This window comes from Amphiura filiformis, chromosome 15 (assembly GCF_039555335.1).
Source record: "Amphiura filiformis chromosome 15, Afil_fr2py, whole genome shotgun sequence".
Lineage (NCBI taxonomy): Eukaryota > Metazoa > Echinodermata > Ophiuroidea > Amphilepidida > Amphiuridae > Amphiura > Amphiura filiformis.
This window is the reverse complement of record NC_092642.1, coordinates 22,576,691-22,601,830: the sequence shown is the minus strand read 5'-3', so window position 1 is coordinate 22,601,830 and position 25,140 is coordinate 22,576,691. Positions and strand designations below refer to the sequence as shown.

The following is a 25,140-nucleotide window of genomic DNA, read 5'->3' as shown; positions in this document are numbered from 1 at the left end:
AGCTTAATCCCAGTCACCACATCTCTGATTGGTTCAATACATGATATAGCCCTCTTTGTAGCCAATCAAAATAGTTGTCTTTTCATACAGTACTATTTTGAATAGAAAACTGGTCAAAGGTTTTGACAAATTGTTACTGGGTCATACCTAGCCTATTGGGCTAAGTACATACACCCTCTATGGAATACATGGCCTTAATGAATGAATAAAGAAAGAAGGTGAATAAAGAAGTTTGTTTGGAGTGGGATTTGAACCCAAGACCCCTCGCATACCACGCACTAGGTCGCCCACCAGTAGCTATTGGTGTTTTGCGAATCCATCAGTATACAGGGTGTAACAATAAAATTTGTACAATTTTGAAAATAGAATGACACAAGTATGCCGCTTATGTTCTGGTTTGATATTTATATGTCTATCAAGATAATTTCTTTAGCCATCAGCTAAGCTTTGTTTCAATAAAATCGACGGTATAAAAGTGAAGATATGGCCAATTATGTAACATAGTCTTAAAACCGCTTGGGCCACTTTTGTCTAAACTGTTACAAAAGTGACTGAATAGAGTTGGAACCGTGGACGATGCTCTTATGATAGGTAGTTTTAAACAATGGGGTAATCGAAGTGGTAGAAATGATTACATAATAGAATATCTCCTTGAGTTTTGGAAAGTCACAACAAATCACTGACATAACATCATTTACTATAAATCGTGGCTGCAGCTCAACAACTTCAACCCCAATTCATGTTGGAAGAGCGTATCTTTATGGTTGTGACATTCGGTAGCACATGGAGTCAAGCAGAAACCATAAGATTGTTTATAGCTCATTTTCCAAACTCATGTCTTCCATCAAGGCATATAATTACATAAAACTATGAGAAGTATGTGGAATTTGTTAACAGAAATGCTGGCAATTATAGTGGTCGTCCCCGAACAGCTAGAAGCCAAGCTGAACTTAATTTCAAAATCCTATTCTTTTGTACTTATGGATGCAAAAACTGTTCTCAGTTTTACCAACGATATCTCAGGGATATGAGAAATTACTTTATTTATAAGATAATTTGAAAGAAATTTCATGACTTCATTTATAGATTTTAAAGAAAGATCATATAGTCATTAAGTTCATGTTAATTATTATGAAGAAACACGACTTATAATTCTTTTTTGTCAAATCTTTGATGTTTAATGCACGATAAGCATATCTACGCGGTACAAACTTGATGTGGGCAAACATGGCAAAAGTGGCCCAACACGTTTTCTGGACGTTTTAATTAATCGGACATAACTTTTGAACCCAAGCTAGTAAAGAAACCAACTAAACGTCTTCTTTTAGCCAAGATATTACTGATTGTATTGCATATAACAATTGTGCCATAACTCTAATAGTTTTTTCCTGAGAAGTCAAAATGCAATTGTATAAATTTTATTGTTACACCCTGTATATGACTTGGGGTGATTGTGCTATCACATCGGATGCATGCATCCGCAGTGGCTTTCAACTGTAGTATTTTGTAGTACAAGGTGTAGTTGGGTTAAAGTAATATCTTCCATAGTGGGTGTGTGGTTCAACTGCAATAGCATCATAACCTTTGGTAACGACTGCGCATAACTCTTTGCGCATGCCGATAAACACCCATATCATTATAGCTCAGTTTCATCCATAGTGAAACATATTTTCCCAAATCATGCTTACCTTTCTCCAATGTTTTGGAACTGTGAAGTACCATCTGTATAAATGTGAATATATCATAGCAATAGTTTGTTATTGTAAGTACACATTGTTCATTAATTATCCACCCCCCCCCCCTTTTTTTGCATCTATTTCATCTATTTGCAGCTTCCACTACGTCCCAAGTTTTGAGATATTTTCTCAAAATATCAAGAGCTATCTCAAGAACCCCCAAACCAATACTAGGCTTGTTTGTACTCATTTTACTGAAATATGGTCATGCAAATACATAAATCAGAAATATATGAATTTTTAAAAATTTGTCATCTGCAGACGACACACATTGAGGAGAGGGTCAATCAATTTAAAGAACCACTACTACCCACCTTTGATAGACAGCGTGAATGTCTCCCTCGCTGATCCAGCATTGCAGGCATATACTCCCGAATCATTCTTCATCACATTCTTAATCCTCAGTGTTCCACTACCAATAATCTTTATCCTTGTATTATTAGTAGGCATTAGAGGTGACAAACCTCTCTCCCAGAAAATTTCTCTCTTTTTAAAGTTACGCACAGGGCATTTAACGGTGATGGTCGTCCCTTCGAAGATGTGGGCTTCAGTGCCGACGGAGAATCGCATTTTACTAGCTAATCTTTGCTGGTGTACCACAGTTCTGTTTGCTAGGATTACTGGCTCTGCAGTGAAAAGAAAAGGGGATCTTATTTTGATTTGAGTAAAATAGACAGAGAAGAAAGAGTAGTATGACAGCAATGGAAAAACAGATATTTTGTATTTGCACTGGATTTAGGTCCTGCCCCCTCCCCCAAAACACAAATGTAGATAACCACAATTGTTCTTCAAATACCCCCATTTGAACAGATTTTCATTAAATTTACTCCCCTTTTTCATGCTATTTCGAGGACAAAATTGGACCAAAAAATACCCCTTTTATAACACTGACATTTTCTTCCATTTTGCCAATTTTGACAATAATGAGGATTCTATTGACTTTCCTTCACTTAAGCAATTCCTACCAATTTTATTTTTTTTAAATACTTTTGCTGGGATCACTTATATAGCCTTTAAGATCCTGTACATACCTATACACTTTGACAATTTACACTGTTCCACATCAATGGGTCTAGAATTAGATGGACATTGCCTGAAGTCCAATAGAGTTGGTGAGCCTACTTCATTGTCTTCTATGCACATAATAGTACGCACCCGCGTTGCTTCACCGCAACTTGCTGAACACTGGATTGGAAGAAAACACAAAGAGTTAAGAAAATGAGCGAAGATTGTTGTATTTTGTGCTTTGGGAAAAATAAACAATCCCTACAAATTCTTGGCTATGAACCTCCTTAGTTTTCTCTTGTCCAGTCTTGGCATCGCTTGATCTTTCTTCCCTCTGCTTCTCTCAGTTTTCTTATCCTATTCCATCCCCTCTTCTCCTATTTTTCTCTTCTCTTTCTGTTTCTCCTCTCCTCTCTCCCTTTACAGGCTCGCCTCCTTTTTGTTATCCATTTGTTTGTCTCTTTCTGTATCTTGCCGTCTCTCTTCCTCTCTTGCTCCCTGCTTTCTTTATCTCCTCCCTCTCTAAATAATACCAACAGATTCACCTAATGCCAGTGTATAATATGGGCTCATTTGTCAAACTGCAATTTTAGGCATGGATTGGAAGTGCCCTCCTGTGGTGGTCCCACCAGCAAATGAGGCCATAGACCTCAAAGTCTTGTTTGGATTCTTTGGGGAGGGAGATCTCCATCTGTGCAAGGGAGCACATGTGTGCCATTGGACGAGTCTTTACAGTATGTCTCTGTCACTCTTTCCTTCTGCTTGTAGGTTTCTGTCTCTCTATGTCATCTCTGTCTGTCTGTTAAAATGTTTGTCTGTGTCTCTCTCAATTTATAAAAAGCATAATGTCTTGGTGCGCTACACCGGCACAACGCCTAGACATTGTTTCATAAGCCTCAGCACACTTTACAGGTTTATTATGGCCCCACATCATTCCATAAACCATTTAACAACAACTCAGGGACTTTGCTGCTTAGAAGTGCACACCCTAGACATTCCATAATTGGCCTTCACAGCCAGGATCAGCTCCATGAGGTTTGAACAGGTTACAACAAGACAATTAGTATTAACATCTTTGCCCAGGGGAATTTAATTATTTCAAGCTTACTCAATTTTTCCACAAGAGTGTAATAAACCACCGCCGAGGTTCAAACCCGCAACCTCTCGCACCATTGTCGAACATCTTATCAATTGAGCCAACTTGACTGCACAATTTATACACATAATTCCTATAATTCTATATACCTCTGACCATTCCATTGGCTTCCATTTGGCTGGTTTCCTGCATTTGTCTTGCATACACATTTCTTGTGTTGATGGAGCTGGTTGAGGACACAGCATTTCATCTACCTCTATTTCTTGTCCTGTCCCTGTTAACTGTAGGCATTTGACACTACGAGATGTTGTACCGTTGTCACAGGTTACAGAACACTATAAACAAGTACAAAATACAATCGTGGATACTTTATAAGCTCTGTTTCTGTTAATAATAAATTATTAAGTTTACGTGGGGTAAAAATTCAAAACTGGTGAAATTTTGTTCAAACTCGTGCAATATTTTTCTCTGAGCACACATTACAGACTCAGAAAATATCTATATCTGTGACTTATCCTTCCCGAGATATGAGCAAAAAGGTCAACAGTCAAATTTTAGGCTCTACAGGGGTCAAAACATAACAGATACTCTAATTTAGATAAAAATGGTCTCAAGAATATTAATTTTTGGCAAGGATTTGTGCAAGATTTGACCAGTTTTTAATTTTTCCCCTTTGCAAACTTTGAACTTGAAATTCTAAAATTGCACAAGGGCACAATTTTACACCGAACCGAGTTATTTTGTACTACCCAAAGAGTATTAAGTAGCAAACAAATACACTAAAACTAGCATCATCTAGCCTAGCCTACTCTGCTGCTGGACTAACTGTAGGCCCTTTTATTGTCACTAAATCCTGTCTGTAAGTGTCACAATTACTAGACCAAACTGACACTCTCCATTCTCTAACTTGATGAGGAATGACTGCAGCTTGAGCTACTAAAAATATTTTGGTGCATCAATTATATGTGAATGAAAGCCATAACTTTAATGCATGGGTATGTCAACAAAAGTATGATGCACATCAGACAAATGTCACACTCTTCCCAGAAGTTACAACTGATAGCTGCATAAAGTGCTGACATACCCAGCAAACACAAAACGTTTTCGACATCATTCGCAAAAGGTTATAAACGGTTGTCAGAAAACGTTTAAATGTCGGGTTATATAAAGGGTATATTAAGAGTATAAAACGTTTTCATAACCTTAAAAAACAGCTTTTGATAATCTACTGCTCAGCAAACAAAAATGTTTTACGGAAAACGTTTAAATGTCAGGTTATATAAAGGGTATAAAAACGTTTTAATAACATTCCAAAAACATTCTTGAAAACTTGATACAAAACATTCTAAACAGAACGTTATTTTGGGGTTGAAAAGATATTTTGCGAAAAATGTTTGTCCAAAATATTTTCAATAACGTTTTAAAAACGTTTTCATGACCTTTATATAACCCGACATTTAAATGTCATTAAAAGGTTTTGAAAAAAACATTTTAAGAACATTTCTGTGTTTGCAGGGTTCAAATATTTTAACATAATGTTATTTAAGTATTGACACAATATTTGGCAAAAATAGTTTGCAGAAATAGTTTACAATAACATTTTTTGAAAACATTTAAAAATATTGTTGTAGTGTGTTTTCATACAAAACGTTTTAAAACTTTATCATGACCTTTATATAACCCGACATTTTAATGTTATTAAAACGTTTTTACCTAAACCAAAAGCCAAAATATAACTTATTTAAAACGTTTTTAAAACGTTTTTGTGTTTGCTGGGTATATTGTTTACTATTATTACTCACCTGCGACCATGGTCCAACCAACCAGAATGCAGGACAGTCCACTTCATTACAAGGCAGAGGGTCTGATGGTTTGGGCCCCTCACAGGAATCATCTGATAGAACATGTGTGTTACCAGCACCTAATGCCAACACCTCCATGCACATCACTATCTTTGGCCGTTGAACACCCCCACCACAGGTAGTGGAACATTCCTCAAATAAAGGTATCTTCCATCTGGCAAGATAAATATGTTAAAGATTCAAGATTGTTATTTCAAAACAAACAATTGAATAAACACCCCCCCTACGTGTGATCGCCTCCAAACGTGGATTCAGTTCAGTTCAGGACTATGCAAACACGTGCGCCTGAATCCGTACTCAATCGACATACCGTCATTTTCAGGTCATTTTTGTTGTTGTATTTTTATGTGTATGAAATTTTACCTAGCAACTGTGGACGTTATATCTCACGTATGATAGAGGACATATTCTCAAATACATTGTACATGCAAATGCGGACATTTGCAGACCTCCTTGAACCGAGGACAGTCCCCCATTGCAGAGAGTTCCATGGTTTAAATGTGAAGTGTGAGTGTGTCTCCTCATTTGCTGGCAAACACCTACACGTTCTTGCAAAAGGTGTAGAACAGGTATAGAATCACAGAGTACATGCATACTTTCAGTGCCCCTATGACGCTACACCACTGCATACCTTAGATAACATTTTGCTTCAGAAATCTCACAAATTAAGTCTCTACTACTATAGTAAAATGATCTTCTTTGATACTATAAACTTACTCTGGTGGGCAAGGATTTTGATTGCAGACTTTGCGTACCCCAGTTAACCTTGTTGTGATATCACATTGAGTATCACTCACTGGACTCTCATCAAATATGCTGACACATTCTACTATGATTTCTTGAAAACCTAGAACAAGATGATAAAATACCAATTACTGATTATTACATCAAATCACATTTTGATGGTACGGAGGTATGGATATTTTTCCCAAATTAATCCACTTTTCAGTAAATCCCATATGCCTTTGTGGGTAGACATGAGATACTACTTCTTTGATGACATCAGTGGTCTACTTGCAAACTGGGCTTATGGTATTTACCAAAATGATGAATTTGAACAAAAATTGGGTCCTAAATCCTCACAAATTGTTAATCTTTATTTGCAATGTACATTCCCATAGTTCAGAAATTGATTTGTGTTGTCCCATTTTCTGACATTTTAGGTGGGGGTGTGTGGGACTTCTAAATTTGGAAGTTCCAATTCAGGACCAGTACCAGATAATGTAGCTGTCTGAGTCATTTAATTACACACAGAGCTACAGAGTCATTAATTCATACTATCAAAATAATTACTCCACGATGTTCATAACACTGTACGTACATGGTCAGTGTTCGAAATATGCCTCAAAAAGTTACAGGCCAGCCGGGCTTGACCTTAAAAAGTTACCGGCCAGCCAGGCCGGCAACTAGATGCCAGTCAGAAAAGTTACCGGCCAGGCCAAAAAGTTACAGGTCAATGGCCGGCTGACCGGCCCTATTTTGAATGCTGTACATGGTGTATGGGATGTTTGTAACATATCAACCCAAAATTAGTGATTTTGTTGTTGTTTTACTTCAGTTGGTCCACTCAAAATAAAAAGGGACATATCTGACAGTGAAACTAATATATTGTGGATAAAAATAAAATCTATTTGTTATGGAAATGTTACAAATTGCTCTTAGGACTTTTTATACGAATACATCCAACTCATGCATACAGCAGAATCATTTGTGACATAATGTATCCAGACCTGCCAACCTACCAAAGTCAGAAAGAGGGATATTGAGGCCAAAATCTTGTACATGTACGCAAACCAGGTACCGACAAATTCAAAGACTTGAGGTGTGCAATACTTTCAGAATTCAGGGATGGTTTTGCAGTTAAAGTGAAATTTAACTGTCCCTTTGTTTCACTTTGGTAAACCCCAAATGAGGGGCAGTCCCTCAAAATGAGGGACAGTTGGCAGGTCTGTGTATCATCTCATCTCATTAAATGACACTCCAATTACTTGATACAGCTTCCCTTTCTTTTCATTTTGCAAATAGATTGTTTAAACATGGGTCGATATTCAAGAAATAAACATATTTTGCAAGGTCTGAATGTGCTCTCTTCATTGATGTATATTTTGTTACTATAGACCCATGTTGCAAATAGATAGCAAATCAGTAAATGAGAGAAATGCATTATGGGAAGTGTAAGATATCATCTCTCTGTTTACAGAATCTTACAATGGGTATGATTCAAAGCTTATGAAATATCCAGGAAGTAGTAGAAAATCCTGAAAAACAGTGTGATTGGGCTAAAATGCCCCAAAACAACAAAATCAACAGAATTGTGTAAATTTTGACCACAAAAAATGCAGGAAATTGGGAAGAACCACACCCCCGTCTTACCTCCTAAGCAGCTAGCACTACACGGTGTGTATTCTCCATACCTCCATTTATATAGCAACGGACCACTTGATGAGTAATCTGGATCCACAGTACTACCAAATAACAGCTCATTAGCGTTAGGATCCTCTACCTGGCATGGATCCAACTCACAGATCTCCAACTCTGCTGGTTTAGATTGTCCCTGGCATTCCTCTTCTGGTAGAGTCTCTATACTGTCCCAGGCCTCCAAGTAGACTTTACATCTAGCTCTACGTGAGCGTACACCATCGCCACATGTAACTGAACATTCACCCCAATTGCCTACCTGCCAGCTGCAAGAGGAAATTAAATGTGTTGTTATATTTGGAGGACTATGGTAGAGTCCAAAGTTTACCGTTTTCTAAAATCCATTTTCCGTATTGAAATCTGTGTTGTAAAATTTGTAAATCTGTGTCATGAATAAAGCTTAAAATGTATAAACAATGATATTAATGTTACAATTAAGTTTTCAATATCGCGATCAATGTCCTCTGATTGGAATATTCTCACGATAATAGGGCGACTATTACGATGCCGGGTTACGATGTTTGGAGGGATATAGGGTGTTCATGCCTTGGCAATATATCTTTATTTCGGTATTATTAAACACCATTTTTATCATAAAAATTGACACACACAACTCATGATTGTTTTTAACATTTATTTCTCTTATCTTTTAACAATTTTTGTCACATCATACAAAAATGTCATTTTCCGTGTTGTACCTCCGATTCCGTGATTTTTTTCCGTTTTCCGTAAAACGGAAAACTTTGGACTCTAGACTATGGTTAAAACAGCTAAGCCATTACCTAAAAGTGATCAGACCCATAATCATAATATATGTTTGAGTCGCATCACAACTAACATGTTGTGTCTTTAGGCAAGATTTAAATCCCTTTGACATGGGTTTGGCTTTGGGTTTGGTCATGATACCTCCCCCCATTTTGAAAGTCAAGTTATGCCCCTGATATTTCAGTGCAAACCCACCCATACTTTGGTGTCTTGAAGGCCTGCTTTTCCAGCTGCTTAAGTTGGTATAACTGGTTTTGAGGTCTTCCTTTCCGAAAACACCATCTGAAGATGATGGAACATTGACACAGAGTTCTTAATGCTTTTTATATTCATTGAAACTTCCTCATTATTTTGATATTGCATATTATTGCCACTCTTGAGTTCTGGAACACACAAAGGATGGCTCTAATGCCCATAAAACCACACCCACCACACAAGACCTCCCATGAACCAACAGTTGATGAAGGTATCAATGAAAGTAGACTTAAATCCCTTTGACATGGGTTTGGTCATGATACCTCCCCCCATTTTGAAAGTCAAGTTATGCCCCTGATATTTCAGTGCAAACCTCCCATACATACTTTGGTGTATTGAAGGCCTGCTTTTCCAGCTGCTCAAATGGTTGGTATAACTGGATTTGAGGTCTTTCAGGAAATCTCTCTGTGAAACATAAGCAGAAGAAATGAAAGATAATGTATTAATTTATAAAGTTGAACTGGAGGAAAACAATGTTTACTCATTCTAAAACAAGTTCTTTATTTAAATATTTGCCATGCCCGTATTGCAAGAAGTGTAAAGTTTTTGTGACGTAACTTTCGTCACTGATTGGGAAACCGATTGCCAATATCTAGTCAACAAGTCCTTGGCATACAATACAATACAATACAATACAATAACTAGACAGTTCTGAGAAACTTAACCATATTTTCAATTTGATGAGTTCTCATCAATTTTTAATCCTTATCTTATTCCCACCCTAATTCTAACTCCAATCATATACCCTAAAACAATCATTACTGGGCTATTCCAGTTGAAGTCCATACACCCCCTATGGAAGTCATGACCATAATTTTACACAATGAAACCACAGCAGGTGTATGTCTTTCAACTGGAATAGCCCATTCCTGAAGCCTTAGGTTGAACTTGTCTCATTTTAAATCCAATTAGTTCACACAACAGAAACAATTACCAATGATAAAGATGCAAATTTAGCACAATTTTCTATCTTTTTATGCCTGACCTTGAACTTGGGTAAATAGATAATTACTATAATTTCTAATTACAGCCATATGTACAGTTCATAGATTGAAGCAGGGTGCCCCTAGAATATGCAGGAATCCACATGTCTTCCTGTAGGCTTCTATCAATGTGAACTTGTTCTGACTTTCTGAAGGTGTTAGAATCAACTTCTAACCTTAGCAACAGGGGCCTTTGTATAACTACTATGTATGAGTGTTGCAAGTTGTTAAAAGAAGTGGTAGGCACTGCCAGGAGTAGTGCCAGTGTGAACGATGGTCAGTGTAAGATCCGTTAGGCGTACATCTGACGATTTATGCCTGACAAATGTCAGAATTAGCGAGTTAGGTGTAATCTCTGCCAGGCGTATGTTGCAATGTGAACGCTGTTACGCCTGGCATACGCGGTGTAAGTTTGTCCTTTTTTGGTAAAAACAAACAAATTACTTTCGTGTGGTTAAAAAGAGTCACAGAAACACCAAAAATGATGGCTGATGATAGCTGACCAGAAGTAAATGCTTGGTGGAACTGATCGGGGTAGTGCTAGGAGTAGGCGTGTGGACATGCAGTAGGAATAGGGAAAATATTTAATAGCTGCCCTATAGACATTTGACAATTTCTGCATTCTATATTGTACACTCTGACAGCTGGCAGCTACTGTTAGGCCCCATGTCTCTTCGGAAAACGCGGTAAATTGGGCGAAATCGCTCAAAAAAGCTAAAATCACCAAAGATCACTACAAAATCTGGCAGATAAGCTTAAAATCTTGAAAATTTTGGAAAATTTTGCAAATAATGTTGCGATTTACCACATTTTCCGAAAATTTTGCAAAATTTTGCAAATAATGTTGCGATTTACCACGTTTTCCGAAGTGACATGGGGGCTCTTAAGGTGAGTGATAGAGCTCTTACTTGCCGATGATTTTACATGCAGAAACTCACACAGGTGATTAAACCATTGGGCTATTCCAGTTGAAATCCATACACCCCCTATGGAAGAAATACCCTTGAAGTTACCTGAACAGCTCTTGCTTGAGATGCGCGAGTGAATTTCCACATCAAATCACCTGGCAGGCAGGGTGGAAGTTATTTGCTGTGTACCTGATACATACACATATTGACGGACCGACCACACGCACTTGAGGAACTCACGTCGATTTGAATTTTTATTTTTTTTTATTTATTTTTTTTTTATCTCCAAGCCCAAAAGTAATATCTATTTACGAACCTAAAAATCAAAACGAGAAAGATTTTAATTTTTTTTCGCAAAGGAAAATTTTCCGAAAAAATGCATGTAAATTTTTCATTCTCCATTGAAATGTGTACAAAAGTGAAAAGTTGAAGCCCAAAATTGGCACTTTCCTTAATTTTCAGTGCTTTGAAATTCATGGGAGTAAAAATATGGACAATTTCGAACATATTATTTTTTCGGAAAATTTTGCAAATAATGTTGCGATTTACCGCGTTTTCCGAAGTGACATGGGGGGCTACTGTTGATGGGTCCCTCTTGCAATAACTCCTGATGGAATTTTGTCGAATCAGTCTAATTTGGGCATGATTCCAGTTGAAATCCACACACCCCTATGGAAGACATGACCTTAATCTTCCACACAGGGAGTGTGAATTTCAAATGGGGTTACCTGAATGGGTCAATGGGTGCCGCCATTTGAAATCTACACACCCTGTATGGGAGATTAAGGTCATGTCTTCCATAAGGGGTGTATGGATTTCAACAGAATATTGAGCTTATTAGCTCCGAGTTGCTTTAATCTAAGATTGAATTCCTTGGATTGATTTGCCTACCAAACACGGCGAACACGCTTAATAAGAGGCTGGAGGGGGAGGGGGAGGGGGTATTAGTATACTATCAGGTGCGAGTTAAACCATACAGCTAAAAATAGTTATGAGAAGTGCAAAAATGAAAACCTCTATAAATCTTCCTGCCATGCTGGAATATCTGAGTTGAATGACCTGCAAAGGTCAAATATTCCTGAAATTCAACTCCAACTGTTTAACACATTCCCTACCAGGAGGACATAACCTCAACCATATTGCAACTGATATTTACTGCTAATTGAATACTTCTATGTGTCAATACAAATTTATCAAATGTCAAAATCTACCTAGGGGTTGTGGCATTGCTTGTTACTCTGTGCAATTCTAGATATTAAAAACATGAGATTTGGAATATGGCTATCTTCTGAAGATAGCAATTTACTGGCCTTGTTCAATTTTCTGGAATTTCAGCTCAAATTTCAAAATGAACCCAGGGGTTGTGGTATTGCTTGTTACTGTGTGCAATTCTGGATATTAAAACATGAGATTTGAAATATCACTATCTTCTGAAGATAGCAATTTATTGGCCTTCTCAAATGTTTGTGAGCTAAGCTTGATAAATAACAAAGCTTTTTGTATTTATTGTTTAGCACTTTGAGACCATCGGATTGTTGTCATAAATTGGCTATTCTTATTTATTACAATTGGCAAAAAACACAGGCAATACCCATTAAAGGGAAGCCCTACGTGCAAAGGGAACAAAAAATAAACTAAAAAGTAAAAACAAGATAAAAAGACAAAGAAAAAGGGAATGAAAGTAACCAAACACAATTACTGGAGTGCTTTAACTGCAGTCTTGAAAGTGGACATGGTGGAACAACAGACAATATTTTCAGGTAGCTTATTCCACAACTTGGGACCTAGGTGGAAGAAACTTCTTTAAAAAAGTGTGAGGCGGCTGAAAGGTGGGTAGAGAGCTCGGGAATGGTTACATCTTGAATTGGAACGTGAATGAGGTGTGAATACATTAGGAGCAGATGAAAGACCAGCAAGACCTCCCTCTGATTCTGGAGTAAAATATTGCTGTTGTGGTAGGGGACTGTTGCGTTATTGACCCGCAGAATTTTCCGGGTCGGACGATCAAGGTAGACTAATGCATAATCGGGCCGTGTTCTTTACATCATCGTCCCCTGGAATCACTGAAAAATGAAAAGGTCATTCATAAACCAGATAATTGAGATGAGCATCACGACCGCCCGCCATGAGAATCGATCTTGTAATTTGCCGGTACTCGATGCTATTGTTATAATTGGCAATAACTTCTCAAGACCACTTACCACAACACAAAAAGAAGCTGACCGCATTTTTAATAGCATTTCGCTGTCAAATGTTTGATTCTGATCGATGATTGCTGAATAGGCTGCAGGGTCTATGACTATTATAATAAAATAATTATACGAAACATTTCATTAAATTTCATCATTAATTTTATAATAAGTGTCATCTTTCGTGGAAAATAGTAGGACTATATGTTTTTAATTTTGGCTAAAACTAGTAGGCCTATACGCAAATTAATAACTCAAAATATATACTGGTAGCACGCACTATATTTTGGATCTGAGCCAAATCAGCAGCGGTGTAGCCAGGGGGAGCCGGAGGTATATAACCCCCCAGAATTTTTTCAGGGATAAATTGGGAACAGCAAAGAGAAAAATGTCGTTAAAATTACTAAAAACGGGATGAGAAAAATGACAAATGGGACGAATATTTGGCTGTTCTACTTCAATCTAAGGCTGGCTACACTTGCAAAGCAGGCTCTAGAATCACAACCAAGTAATATAAAAACACGATTTTCTTAAAGTGCATGCTACTTTTAAATAAAGTAATTTTTCCTCATGGCTCAACCCCGGGGCTCAACGAAGCAATATTAAAATTAAAGTTTAAAATGTCATATACATCTGAGTCTATTATCTGATTTAAACTATAACAGATTATATAATGAAATATAAACTAGGTCTATACGAAAGCAAAATTAAAATTCAATATGACCCTAAAGATAAATAAATAAATATGTCAAAATAAAAATGAATTAATGAATATAAAACAAGAAACGGCTTAAATATTGAAATGAAAAATGGATATGATAGATGAATATTAAATAAATAAATAAACAAATAAATATAAAGAGTTAAACAAGCAAATAAATATATAAATGGTCAGATATTGAGATGGATATTCATGCAAATAAATCGGATAGATCAATAAATGGGTAATTCGGGGCAAAGATAAGTAAACAGATAGATAAATTAATGAATTAAAATAAATAAGCAAATGAAAAGATACACACATGAACGGACAGGTATAAAATGAATAAAAATGATGCGTATACGTAGCTCGATGATTGCGACATGGTCAAAACAACTTCATGAAAACATTTTCTTTTGGGGGGGGGGGGGTAGTTTTGTCTCGCAATTAAAAAAAATAAAAGCAAGAAAAGCATTGCCTCCGTCACATACAAAGATGATCAGATGAGTGGAAAGTTGCAAAGAGTTTGAGAAAGGAAGGAATTTTTTCAGAAAAATACATCACATATTTCGAGAAATTCACCATCTTGAATAGATGCAAAATTGTGTCGAGCAGTAAAAATATGTCCGCAAACGTGCTTGATAAATGCATAATACGCATTACCGTCAAAAGAGATAACATGTTTGCATCCAGTTCTTTTATGTCAAAACTTATAGATAAAACTGTAAATTTTGGAACAAAATTTAAGCTTTTTCAATGAAATAAAAAGTTTGTTTATACAGCTAAAACATGTTTAACCTTGTCTTGCTTGTTGCGAAAGTTTAATCGAATAAATGTTTTATAGCTTGGGCAGGATCGTCCATAAATCATGATAGATATAGGCATATTATAATACTTCTCGTGATTTAAATGTTGTATTATTTTATTTATTATAAATTAAGGAAATATATAGTAATTTAAGACGGTTTAATCAGGAATCGTTTCTCTAAATCTATAATATGGTTTATAAAAACTAGTCCAGTACTCCAGTTACGATCAATGTAATCGGTGACCAAACTAATTGACCACTTCAGCAAAGCACTTGAAATTGGCTACCGCAAATTGCTGTTTGAATACACGATCGATATCGGGGTCATCATGGTCATGCTTCTTCCGTCCCGGTCTTTGAATTTCATCGGGTAGCTAAGCTTGTTTCGTCCCGGGTCGTCCCGGGCAGGTCTTTCGGGTCAATAACGCAACAGTCCCTAGGTCTAAATGAGAAAGTTAACAGAATTTGACACAGCAGCCTAATATTTTCATGAAAAAGTTGCATTTTGTAAACTATTACCCAGTTTGCTATTGTCTCAATTTCTGCTCAAGAAATTTATAATTCATTGTCGCAAACTGAAATGAATAAACAATACCAATTTCCCAATACAGTCCAATGCAAAGTTCTACTCCAGATCCAGGAACAAATGATAGATGGGGCAAAGACCAGATGTCCAACCAACAGAATATATCTGGGATTTGTCTGTATAAAAGCAAACAGACAAACCTTCAACAATATTCACTACATTGTATTAATACAGACTGCCAAAGAATTATTGTACCGGTCATTTTCACCTCTGTATATTATAAACAAAGACAGGTGTGTCATAATTAGAACCAGCAGCCAATAGCTGCTTTAAGCTCAGAATTAAGACCTTATTCGTTGAAATCGGTCAAGAAATGAAGACAAGAAGATCCCAAATCCATCCCAAGGAAGATGCAAATTCAAAAGTTGCAGTTTACATCATTGGATGCTCTATTGACTTGTACACAAAGCATTCTCAGACAAGAACTAGCGCTGTGCTTTCCATTAAATAGAACATTAAAAATTTTCATTTTAATTTTGACATATTTGTCTTTGTTTTAGGATATACAGGGGTTTAAATAACTGGTACTTAAATTCTTTTGCGGTCTGAATTTTACCTGGTTGTCTTATACAGGGTACTCCTACAATGCATTCTTTTTGCATAGTAGGTTTCTCAGCAGGCTCACATCCTATTGTTAGTTCACCACTATTATCTTGACACTGGACATCTCTGGTAATCACTCCATGACCACAGGTTGCGGAGCACTGCACAGAAAGAAAAACGACAAACTTATATAAGAGATGCAAGTGGGTAACAATTTTATTTCCTGAAAATCAACCTATTCTTTGGAGAGGTAGCCAAAGCTTATGTGTGCAGCATTGAACATTTCTGGGGGCTTGTCTGGGAAATGGTACCCTGGGAAATAGGCTGCGGTAGGGGTTAAAGGGGTATCACCCAATTAAAAAACTTATTTGCTCTTTTCAAATGCTTGCTTTCATTTTGTTTAAATTTGTTACATATTTACAGATTTTTTTATGGCCCCATTTCCTAATTCATTAAGAATCTAAAAACCAGATTAAATCAAATTAAGGGGGTACTACACACCTCGATAAATTAGTGTCTATTTTTGCATTTTTCTCAAAAACTAATAACACAGTGGTAACAAAAGTTATGTATATTATAGGGGCAAGGAATCCAATTACTACACTGAATGTCAGTGACCCAAGACAAGCTGTTCGATATTTATGATAAGAAAAGAGGTACCGCTAGAATGTACCTCATTTCCTATCATATATACTGAACCGCTTGTCTTGAGTCACTGAAATTTCAGTGTAGTAATTTGATTCCTTGCCCCAATAATATACATAACTTTTGTTACCAGTGTGTTATTAGTTTTTGAGAAAAATGCAAAAAAATAGTCACGAATTTACCACAGGGGTGTATTACCCCCTTAACAGAATTGAACCAAATCAAATGATATCAAATCAAAATCTTACCGGTGACCATTGTCCAGGAAACCAATGTGGGCACATCTCCATATTACATGCTTGTTGGGATGCAGGAATAGATCCAGCACACATCATCTCGCTTATCCTCATTAGCATTCCTTCTGGCGCCCTCTGTACGCAATATACCCGCCTTGTCTGGATGCCTCCTCCGCAGGTACGAGAACATGGCTCCCATGGATCCGGCGCCCAACTAAAAATATGAAAGAACACAGTACAAAATATAAAGTGTAATTCAGCATCAAATTTGTCATATATTCTCTTGGTTACCGGATCATGCTATTTTGGCATGCCTTCGAGTGCCATATACTTTGTGTGGTGATCGTTTCGATCGTGGTTCATTACTCAAGAGTGTGATCCCGTTGACATAGTAACATTACGTAACTTCCATACTGAATTGGAGGCCTGTAGCCAGGATTTATTTTGGGCGATGGGACAGATTCAAAAGTGGACCTTTTGTGAGTTTTTTTTTACCTCAAAAAGGGTCCATTTCAATGTTTTTACATAAAAAAGTTAACTTTTTATAAATTTTTCCTTCAAAAAAGGGCTAATTTTCAACATTTTTACAAAAAAGCGGACCTTTGCCCCTCTATTTTAGGAACTTCTTTTTCATTTAGATGAATTTTTGTTGTTGATTGGCTCAAAATGTGAATGGATTTGTCATTTTTATAAATCTTACACAAAAGTCAATCTTTATAGATAATGTTATTCTTAATGTTATGAAGTTGGGGGGTGTATATCTATATAGTAGTTAGTATAGGGATTCAGCAGACACATAGATGCACTGTATTATAATTATGTAAAATATCCATCAGTTCTTTTCTTAGTAAGAATCCACAATTGATACAAGGTCTAGTCTACAATCATATTAATCATATTAAGAAGAATAAACTGGGAAGACAAACATTCCACAATTACTGGATAAAATCCAGTAAATTGGTTAACAACCTAAGCTTATTCAAAATTACCCATATGGTTTGAAACAAGTAACATAATTCCATGTGCTTGAACTTGGATTAGCCCTAGTGAACAGGTTCACCTCATTGGGTATACTGTTACTACTGTTACTAAATGGGGTACAAGTTGAGTGACAAATCTTTGACAGACTACACAATAACTACTGTAAAAATGGCTGTTTTCACACAAGTTTACATCCCCAAATTTTGTGAGTAGGGGTGCGGGCACAAAAATAATAACATCCAAAAATACATTATTCATATAAAGTTAAAAGTACACAATTACAACTCACACAATTTCCACAAAACTCAAGATTACTAAAATAATTGTATGCGAAAATAAATACGTCCACAGAAAATACTAAAAATGTCTGTTAAATTCAAATAAGAGACGTACATGGGTAAACAGGTTTAAAAATGTGATGAAATAGCACTACTTTATCACATTGTTTTTTAAAAGCAATCAAAGTCAATTTTTGCATTTTCACTAGTTTATTTGAATTCTTGGAATTTTTGAAATCAAGTCCCAGTAACAAAAAAGTTTAATTGTACAATTTAGTACCCACAAATTAATAGTAGCTGTAAGTCTCTGTATTTATGTTTGTTTGTTTCTTTGTTTACAGGGTTGCTCCATTCGAAGACATGTTTGGGTCTATGATCGATGGTACCAGGCTCAAACAAAATTCTCAAGTCAAGCTAAAAAGCATAAGCCAGCAAGCTGAAATAGGTATTTTAGCCTGGCTTGAGCATTTTATATATATATATATATATATATATAACTATAAAAAAATAGACACAGATATTAATACATTTCACAACACTGTGTTTCACGCCAAAGCGATCTTCAGGTGAATAAATTAAAAATAGAAAACACGATGATCAAAGGCCTTTCCAAAAACTCCGTAACCTAGCAACGCTGGCGTGCACGCTGGGCGCCGAAAAACACACCTGGCGCAAGTATGACGCATAACGGTAGGTGGTGACATAGGTTATGGAGAAAATGAATAGGCCTAAACATACCATATGAAACATTACTTTTTCTTAACACGGCTATGACGACATTTGCTTATCAGCTCACTTCTTTTGTTGAGCGAGATTCTTGGATTACTCATTTTTTTTTTTAAGATTGCCATTTTTTCTTCTAAACAAAGGTTACAAATTCCTGATTTTCTCATTTTGGTGTTGGATTTTTGGACTATATCCCAACTGATGTTGAACTTTTCATCTTTGTGTTTAAGCCCCCAAACATATTTCGAGAGTTCGGTCTCCTTTTTGTATTTTTCTAGCCGGAAAGACTTAGTGTGGTTGTTGTACCTTTCTTTAAATGTACCGCCTGCTAATCCAATATATTGCTTTGATTCATTGTCTGAGTTTACTGTGCTTTGTAAACTATAGCTTGAGATAAGCACTTTCCACTGAGAGGACAGCTGTCCTTTTTTCTACAATTACACTCTTTTTCGGGTGGCTTATCGGCGCTTACGCCTGATTTGTGCGCTATGGATTTCATAATCGCGCCTATATTTCTCATGCAACTATAACTTACTTTCACGCTGTTCTTGTTGAATATTTTAAACAGCTTGCTCCCTCTTGGAAAATGCTTATTAATTAGGCGAATAAAAGTACCTCCTACGTTTGTTTTAACGTTCTTACTAAATGGTGGATTAAACCATATAACCTTTCTTTTTCTGCTCTTATTCTTCTTTTTGCTATTGTCTTGTTTCGTCGAATTGATGTTCTCCTTTTCACTGTACTGGATTTTTTCAGCATAGCCACATGAACTTAACGCTTCGTTGTGCGTTTCGGCTGCTTGGTCGAAAATCTCTTTGCTTGAGGACAAAGTAGAAATTCTCTTACTGATTGCTGCAGGTATATTTCTAATTATTGTTGATGGATGGTTAGAGCTGGTGTTGATATATACAGGTGGATTGTTCGGCTTTTCTATGCGGCTTGTAGCTTCCGTTGATAAGATTCAGATTAACATCTAGAAAATTAACTGATTTAAGGCTCGTTTCAACTGATATTCGCAAGCCGTATGATTTGAAAATTTCTGTGATTTTCTTTCGCATTCTGTCTGCGTCACTTCCGAACATTTTCTTAGAACAGCTAACCCATCATCGCGGTATAGTCCCACGCTTTCCGCTCCAAGGTTTGTTTCAAGGTCATAAAGTATAAACAAACCTACTAATTCGCAGATTTTAGCGCCATCGTAAGCACCCATTGCTACGTCAAACGCGTTATCGTTACCTTTTTTGATCCACGCTCTGCCAAAATCGTCGAACAGGAGAGTTTTTCTTGCATGCATGATTGTGTTCTGTTCCAAGTCTGAAATACGTACAAACCGCTTGGCCCAGTTTAAGGCATCCATTAACAGTTTTTCTGAAATAGACGGGTAAAATTCTACTACGTCGAAGACGAGAAATGTTAGTTCCTTTTTGCTGTTTAAGCTGTTGAACCATTCTAGTACTGCAGACGTGTTCCGCCATTGTTTTACGCTCGATTTTGTCCTTATTTCTTCATTGATACGGTCTAACATTATTTTGCTAGCCTTTCCCAGTTCGCGTTGGATTAATCAATCTGCATTTTGGATTCGTCTCAAAATTGTCTTTGTGGTCCTTTAAAAACGAAAAGCCTCCTTATGCGTAGTTTTGTCTATTCTTTCTGTGAGGTTTAACTTCCGGCAATACTACAAAATTCCTGATCAATTTCCGTTACTGTTTTGTCCTTCGCTAGTTTGTACGTTTGAGTTATGTTTTCCGTTAACAGTTTGCTATATTCAGTATTGTCCATTTTATAAATGTTTCTTGATTTATCAGCTTGCACGGAGATCTTATCAGATGAGTTTATTTTCCTAACATCTTCTTTCAGCTTGGTTTGAAATTGGTCACTTACTTGTCTAAATTCGATATTTTCCACCATTTTAAACATATCTTCCTCGAACTCTGACATGTCTTCTATTTGCGGCGGTGTCCGTTTTGATCTAAATCCAAAATGTCCATACTGATCAGGTTCTATGTCTTCGTCGTCGCTTTGTGATGTCTCTCCATTGTTGTCCTGGTTTAAAAAGAAGAATGCCTTCCAGCGCATTCGCTTTTATAACGCTTTCCACTTTCTCCAGAAGTTGCTTGATATAGTCTTTACTCGTCGCCATGGGTATGTTTTTGTTGGAATAGTTCATCGTGAAGGTTTCCATTTTTGTTGTGTATGATAATCTGCTGCCGATGAAAAAAGTGCTCAACCGGAAGGGAGCTTAATATTAAGAAGTAAAAAGTAAAAGTATCACAGACAGCTATACAGTGCTCGATACCAATAAATGGTAGAGCTATTTAAAAAAAATAGACACAGATATTAATACATTTCACAACACTGTGTTTCACGCCAAAGCGATCTTCAGGTGAATAAATTAAAAATAGAAAACACGATGATCAAAGGCCTTTCCAAAAACTCCGTAACCCAGCAACGCTGCACGCTGGCGCCGAAAAAACACACCTGGCGCAAGTATGACGCTGACAACGGTAGGTGGTGACATAGGTTATGGAGAAAATGAATAGGCCTAAACATACCATATGAAACATTACTTTTTCTTAACACGGCTATGACGACATTTGCTTATCAGCTCACTTCTTTTGTTGAGCGAGATTCTTGGATTACTCATTTTTGAGTTTAAGATTGCCATTTTTTCTTCTAAACAAAGGTTACAAATTCCTGATTTTCTCATTTTGGTGTTGGATTTTTGGACTATATCCCAACTGATGTTGAACTTTTCATCTTTGTGTTTAAGCCCCAAACATATTTCGATAGTTCTGTCTCCTTTTGTATTTTTCTAGCCGAAAAAGACTTAGTGTGGTTGTTGTACCTTTCCTTAAATGTACCGCCTGCTAATCCAATATATTGCTTTGATTCATTGTCTGAGTTTACTGTGGCTTTGTAAACTATAGCTTGAGATAAGCACTTTCCACTGAGAGGACAGCTGTCCTTTTTCTACAATTACACTCTCTTTCGGGTGGCTTATTGGCGCTACGCCTGATTTGTGCGCTATGCGGGATTTCATAATCGCGCCTATATTTCTCATGCAACTATGACTTACTTTCACGCTGTTCTTGTTGAATATTTTAAACAGCTTGCTCCCTCTTGGAAAATGCTTATTAATTAGGCGAATAAAAGTACCTCCTACGTTTGTTTTAACGTTCTTATATATATATATATAAAAGCTTATTTTGTATGAGTTGTTTGAAATCATATCATTCTAGCAGTCTATTTGGGGGAGGAGGTTCTTTTCGGTATATCGATGGGTGGGTTTTCATTGGAGACCAGTGCACCCAATTGGGCACATTTGGTCAAAAGTGTCCCTAAAACTGTCCAGCATCCAAAAGTCTGTGTGGCACACCTCTATACAATTTTTTTAGAAGAACCACCCCCGGGCTCTGCACTATTACAGTACTATACACTTCTCCTAAGAAACATGTATTTCACTAAATACATATCCCACATTGCCACAGTTTAGAACATCTGTGCATATGCCTTTTGCAGGGCCTTTTGCCTAGACCTAATTTTCTGTAATGTTATGTACTTATTACCTGTAACCTAATAAGTTGATATACACACAGGGACATAGTAAATAGGCCATATCAATTTTGCATTCTGGAACAATAGGCCTACACCTACCCAGGGTTCAGGGGTGGGCAAGTGTTTTTGAAAGGGGGCCTCCTCAAATTTTTTCGACTCACTTCGCTTGCCCAAATTGGACGGCAAATCATCAAATTTGCTTTTTCATTTTTTTCCAGGAAGGAGAAGGATCTGCCTCTGCCAGGGTTAATGTCAATGGAACATTTTACTCCAGGATTTACCCCTACAGCACAAAGAGAGTATGGAATATGTATGACTTGAAACTTGCAATTCTTACAACTCATTCAGTAATTTGATGATCATTACAAAGTTACCTTAATTAGGCATGAAATTACAGACAGATGTTCAAAATCAAGTAGTTCAGCTGAGCATACTTGGTCCCGACTCCCGAAACCATAATACTTGTGACCATGCCTTTGGCTGGACAATGATAGCCAAACTGTGTGGCATCCAAATTTGAATCATGGTGTTTCACCTTTCGGTTTAAGGAGTATGAATCCTATGCAATTGGTGTTACCCAAACGGGGGTCCCTTGCAGTGGTGGTGCCCAGGGGTGGACATGGGTGCAAATTTTCCCCGCAGTCAGAACTCTTTCCCCCAGTAAAAAAAACCACAATTATGAAAATTTCCACTTTTTTGCAGCAAGTTTGGGCAAAATTTGTTAATTTTGCTCCCCTGAAATTCACTTTTCCCCCAATACACCCCCAAAAAAAAACATTCCTGGGACCGCCACTGGTCCCCTGGGAGCAAGATAATTAGTCAAAGGTAACAACACTAGGAGGTAACAATGTGAACTTCTCTTGTGCGAAAAGACTGCATCGTGCTGTGAGGATGAGGTACACATACTGGGATGTGCGACAGAGTTCGGGTGCTTTTTTCTGTGAATTTTGTTCATTTTGAACAATTCCTACAAAAAACAAAGGTGTTAACTCACGTTTTAGTAACATTTGCATTTTCAGGCTTTTTAGTAAAACTTTTGTGTCCCAATTTTCTGAAAACTAGTTTAGAGATGGTGGTTTTTTTTTCAAATCATTTGGCAAAATTCTTGAAAAAGTGCAGATTTTGTACTTTTTTTATGCAGAAGTTGCTCATTTTTTTGCAGCAATTTGAACAGAAATGTATATTCGTGGGTATCTTATTTATCAAATTTGGTATATTTGTGTGGGTGGGTTTTCAGTGGAGACTAATTGGGTGCATTTGGGCAAAAGTGCCCTTAAAGCGCCCAATTAGAGCAAATTTTGTGACTAATGGGTTGCAAAAACAGCAAAAAGTAGGTATAGAGAAAGTCAGCATCCAAAAGTCAGTGAGGCACATTTTTGTGCAAACTGTTTTGAAGGTCCCCCCCAAGCACGCAATTCATAAAATGTTTGAAATCTGATCATGAAACTCTCTGTACAAATGAGAGGTAGAAAACATATCAGTCATTGTGCCATACATGTCCCACATTTCAAGAATAAGAACTCAGAACATGAGTAAATAGCTTAGTTGTGAAGCAAAAATGTCACGTATCATATTTTCAAAACATTTTGATTCAAATTCATCTTGGTATTTCCGCCACATCGATATTCTATACAGCCAGCAATTTGGGCTATTCCACTTGAAATTCACACTCCCCCTGTGGAAGATTTAGCTAACCTCTTCCACAGAGGGAAGCATGGGTTTCAAATAGAATAGACAACTGAGTAACTTCCATTTGAAATACTCACTCCAGTTGTGGAAGATAAAAGTAAAGCCACATACAGGGGGAGTATGGATTTCAAAATAAATAACCCTAATCAAGTTGAAAAAACAAAACTCCCTGTGTACAGGGGTATGGCATTTGCATTCAGTAAACACAGCGAGGGTGAACAAACATCCCCAAAGTGCAAGTTTTCTATTCATCAACAATTCTACTGGGAAAACTAGAAAAATACTTCTTTTTTTCTACAGAAAAATGACAAAGGATTGAACTACAGTTTCTTTGATACTATATGCACAAAGATTGATTGAGAAAACATAGCATTAACAAGGAATAGTTTGTTCAATGTTAAGGTGGTTATGGAGGCATTATAAAAGTGCTCTAAGCATGTTTTAAACAGATTATTTGAGTAGAGCAAAGTACACTGATCAATATGCCTTTTGTTTGGAGTCAATCGGACATACGGTTTTCAAAATATATCAATTTATATTTTCTTTGTATCTTATTGTTTTTATCAATAATCAATAAAGATAATGAGCTAAAATGTCTGGAGAAGCTCATTAACATATAATTTTTGCCAATATTTTGCTAAAATCCATGCATAAATATTAGGGTACTTTTATTTTATAATTTTGCCCTGAAACTTGGTCAAAGTGTTTCTAATATGTTCTAATGTATTATATAGTGAAGCGCCCCTAATTTGCATATTTGCATAATTAATTAGCATTTATGCAAATTAGCTCATTAATTATGCAAATATGCAAATTAGAGGGCGGCTTCACTATATAATACATTAGAACATATTAGAAACACTTTGACCAAGTTTCAGGGCAAAAGTATGCAAAATAAAAGTACCCTGAACATTTATGCATTGATTTTTAGCAAAATATTGGCAAAAATTACATATTAATGAGCCTTTCCAATCCTTTTAGCTCATTAACTATATTGATTATTGACAAAAACAATAGGATACAAAGAAAATATAAATTGATGTATTATGGAAACCGTATGTCCGATTTGTTCTAAACAAAAGGCATATTGACCAGTGTACTTTACCCTACTCAATTAATCTGTTTAAAACATGCTCAAAGCATTTTCTAATTTCTAGAAAATGCATCCAATACCAC

General features: G+C 36.6%; 1 protein-coding gene across 1 annotated transcript in view; it reads right to left on the bottom strand.

Moving 5' to 3' along the window:
- The window catches only part of LOC140170806 (ADAMTS-like protein 1), a 311,693-nt gene that overhangs the window by 11,445 nt on the left and 275,108 nt on the right, over positions 1-25,140 (bottom strand). The window contains 10 exon segments of the mRNA XM_072194025.1: positions 1,689-1,722; positions 2,051-2,362; positions 2,768-2,921; positions 3,987-4,172; positions 5,640-5,853; positions 6,417-6,546; positions 8,073-8,383; positions 9,464-9,542; positions 15,868-16,015; positions 16,748-16,949. Coding sequence (XP_072050126.1) covers positions 1,689-1,722; positions 2,051-2,362; positions 2,768-2,921; positions 3,987-4,172; positions 5,640-5,853; positions 6,417-6,546; positions 8,073-8,383; positions 9,464-9,542; positions 15,868-16,015; positions 16,748-16,949 — 1,770 coding nt within the window.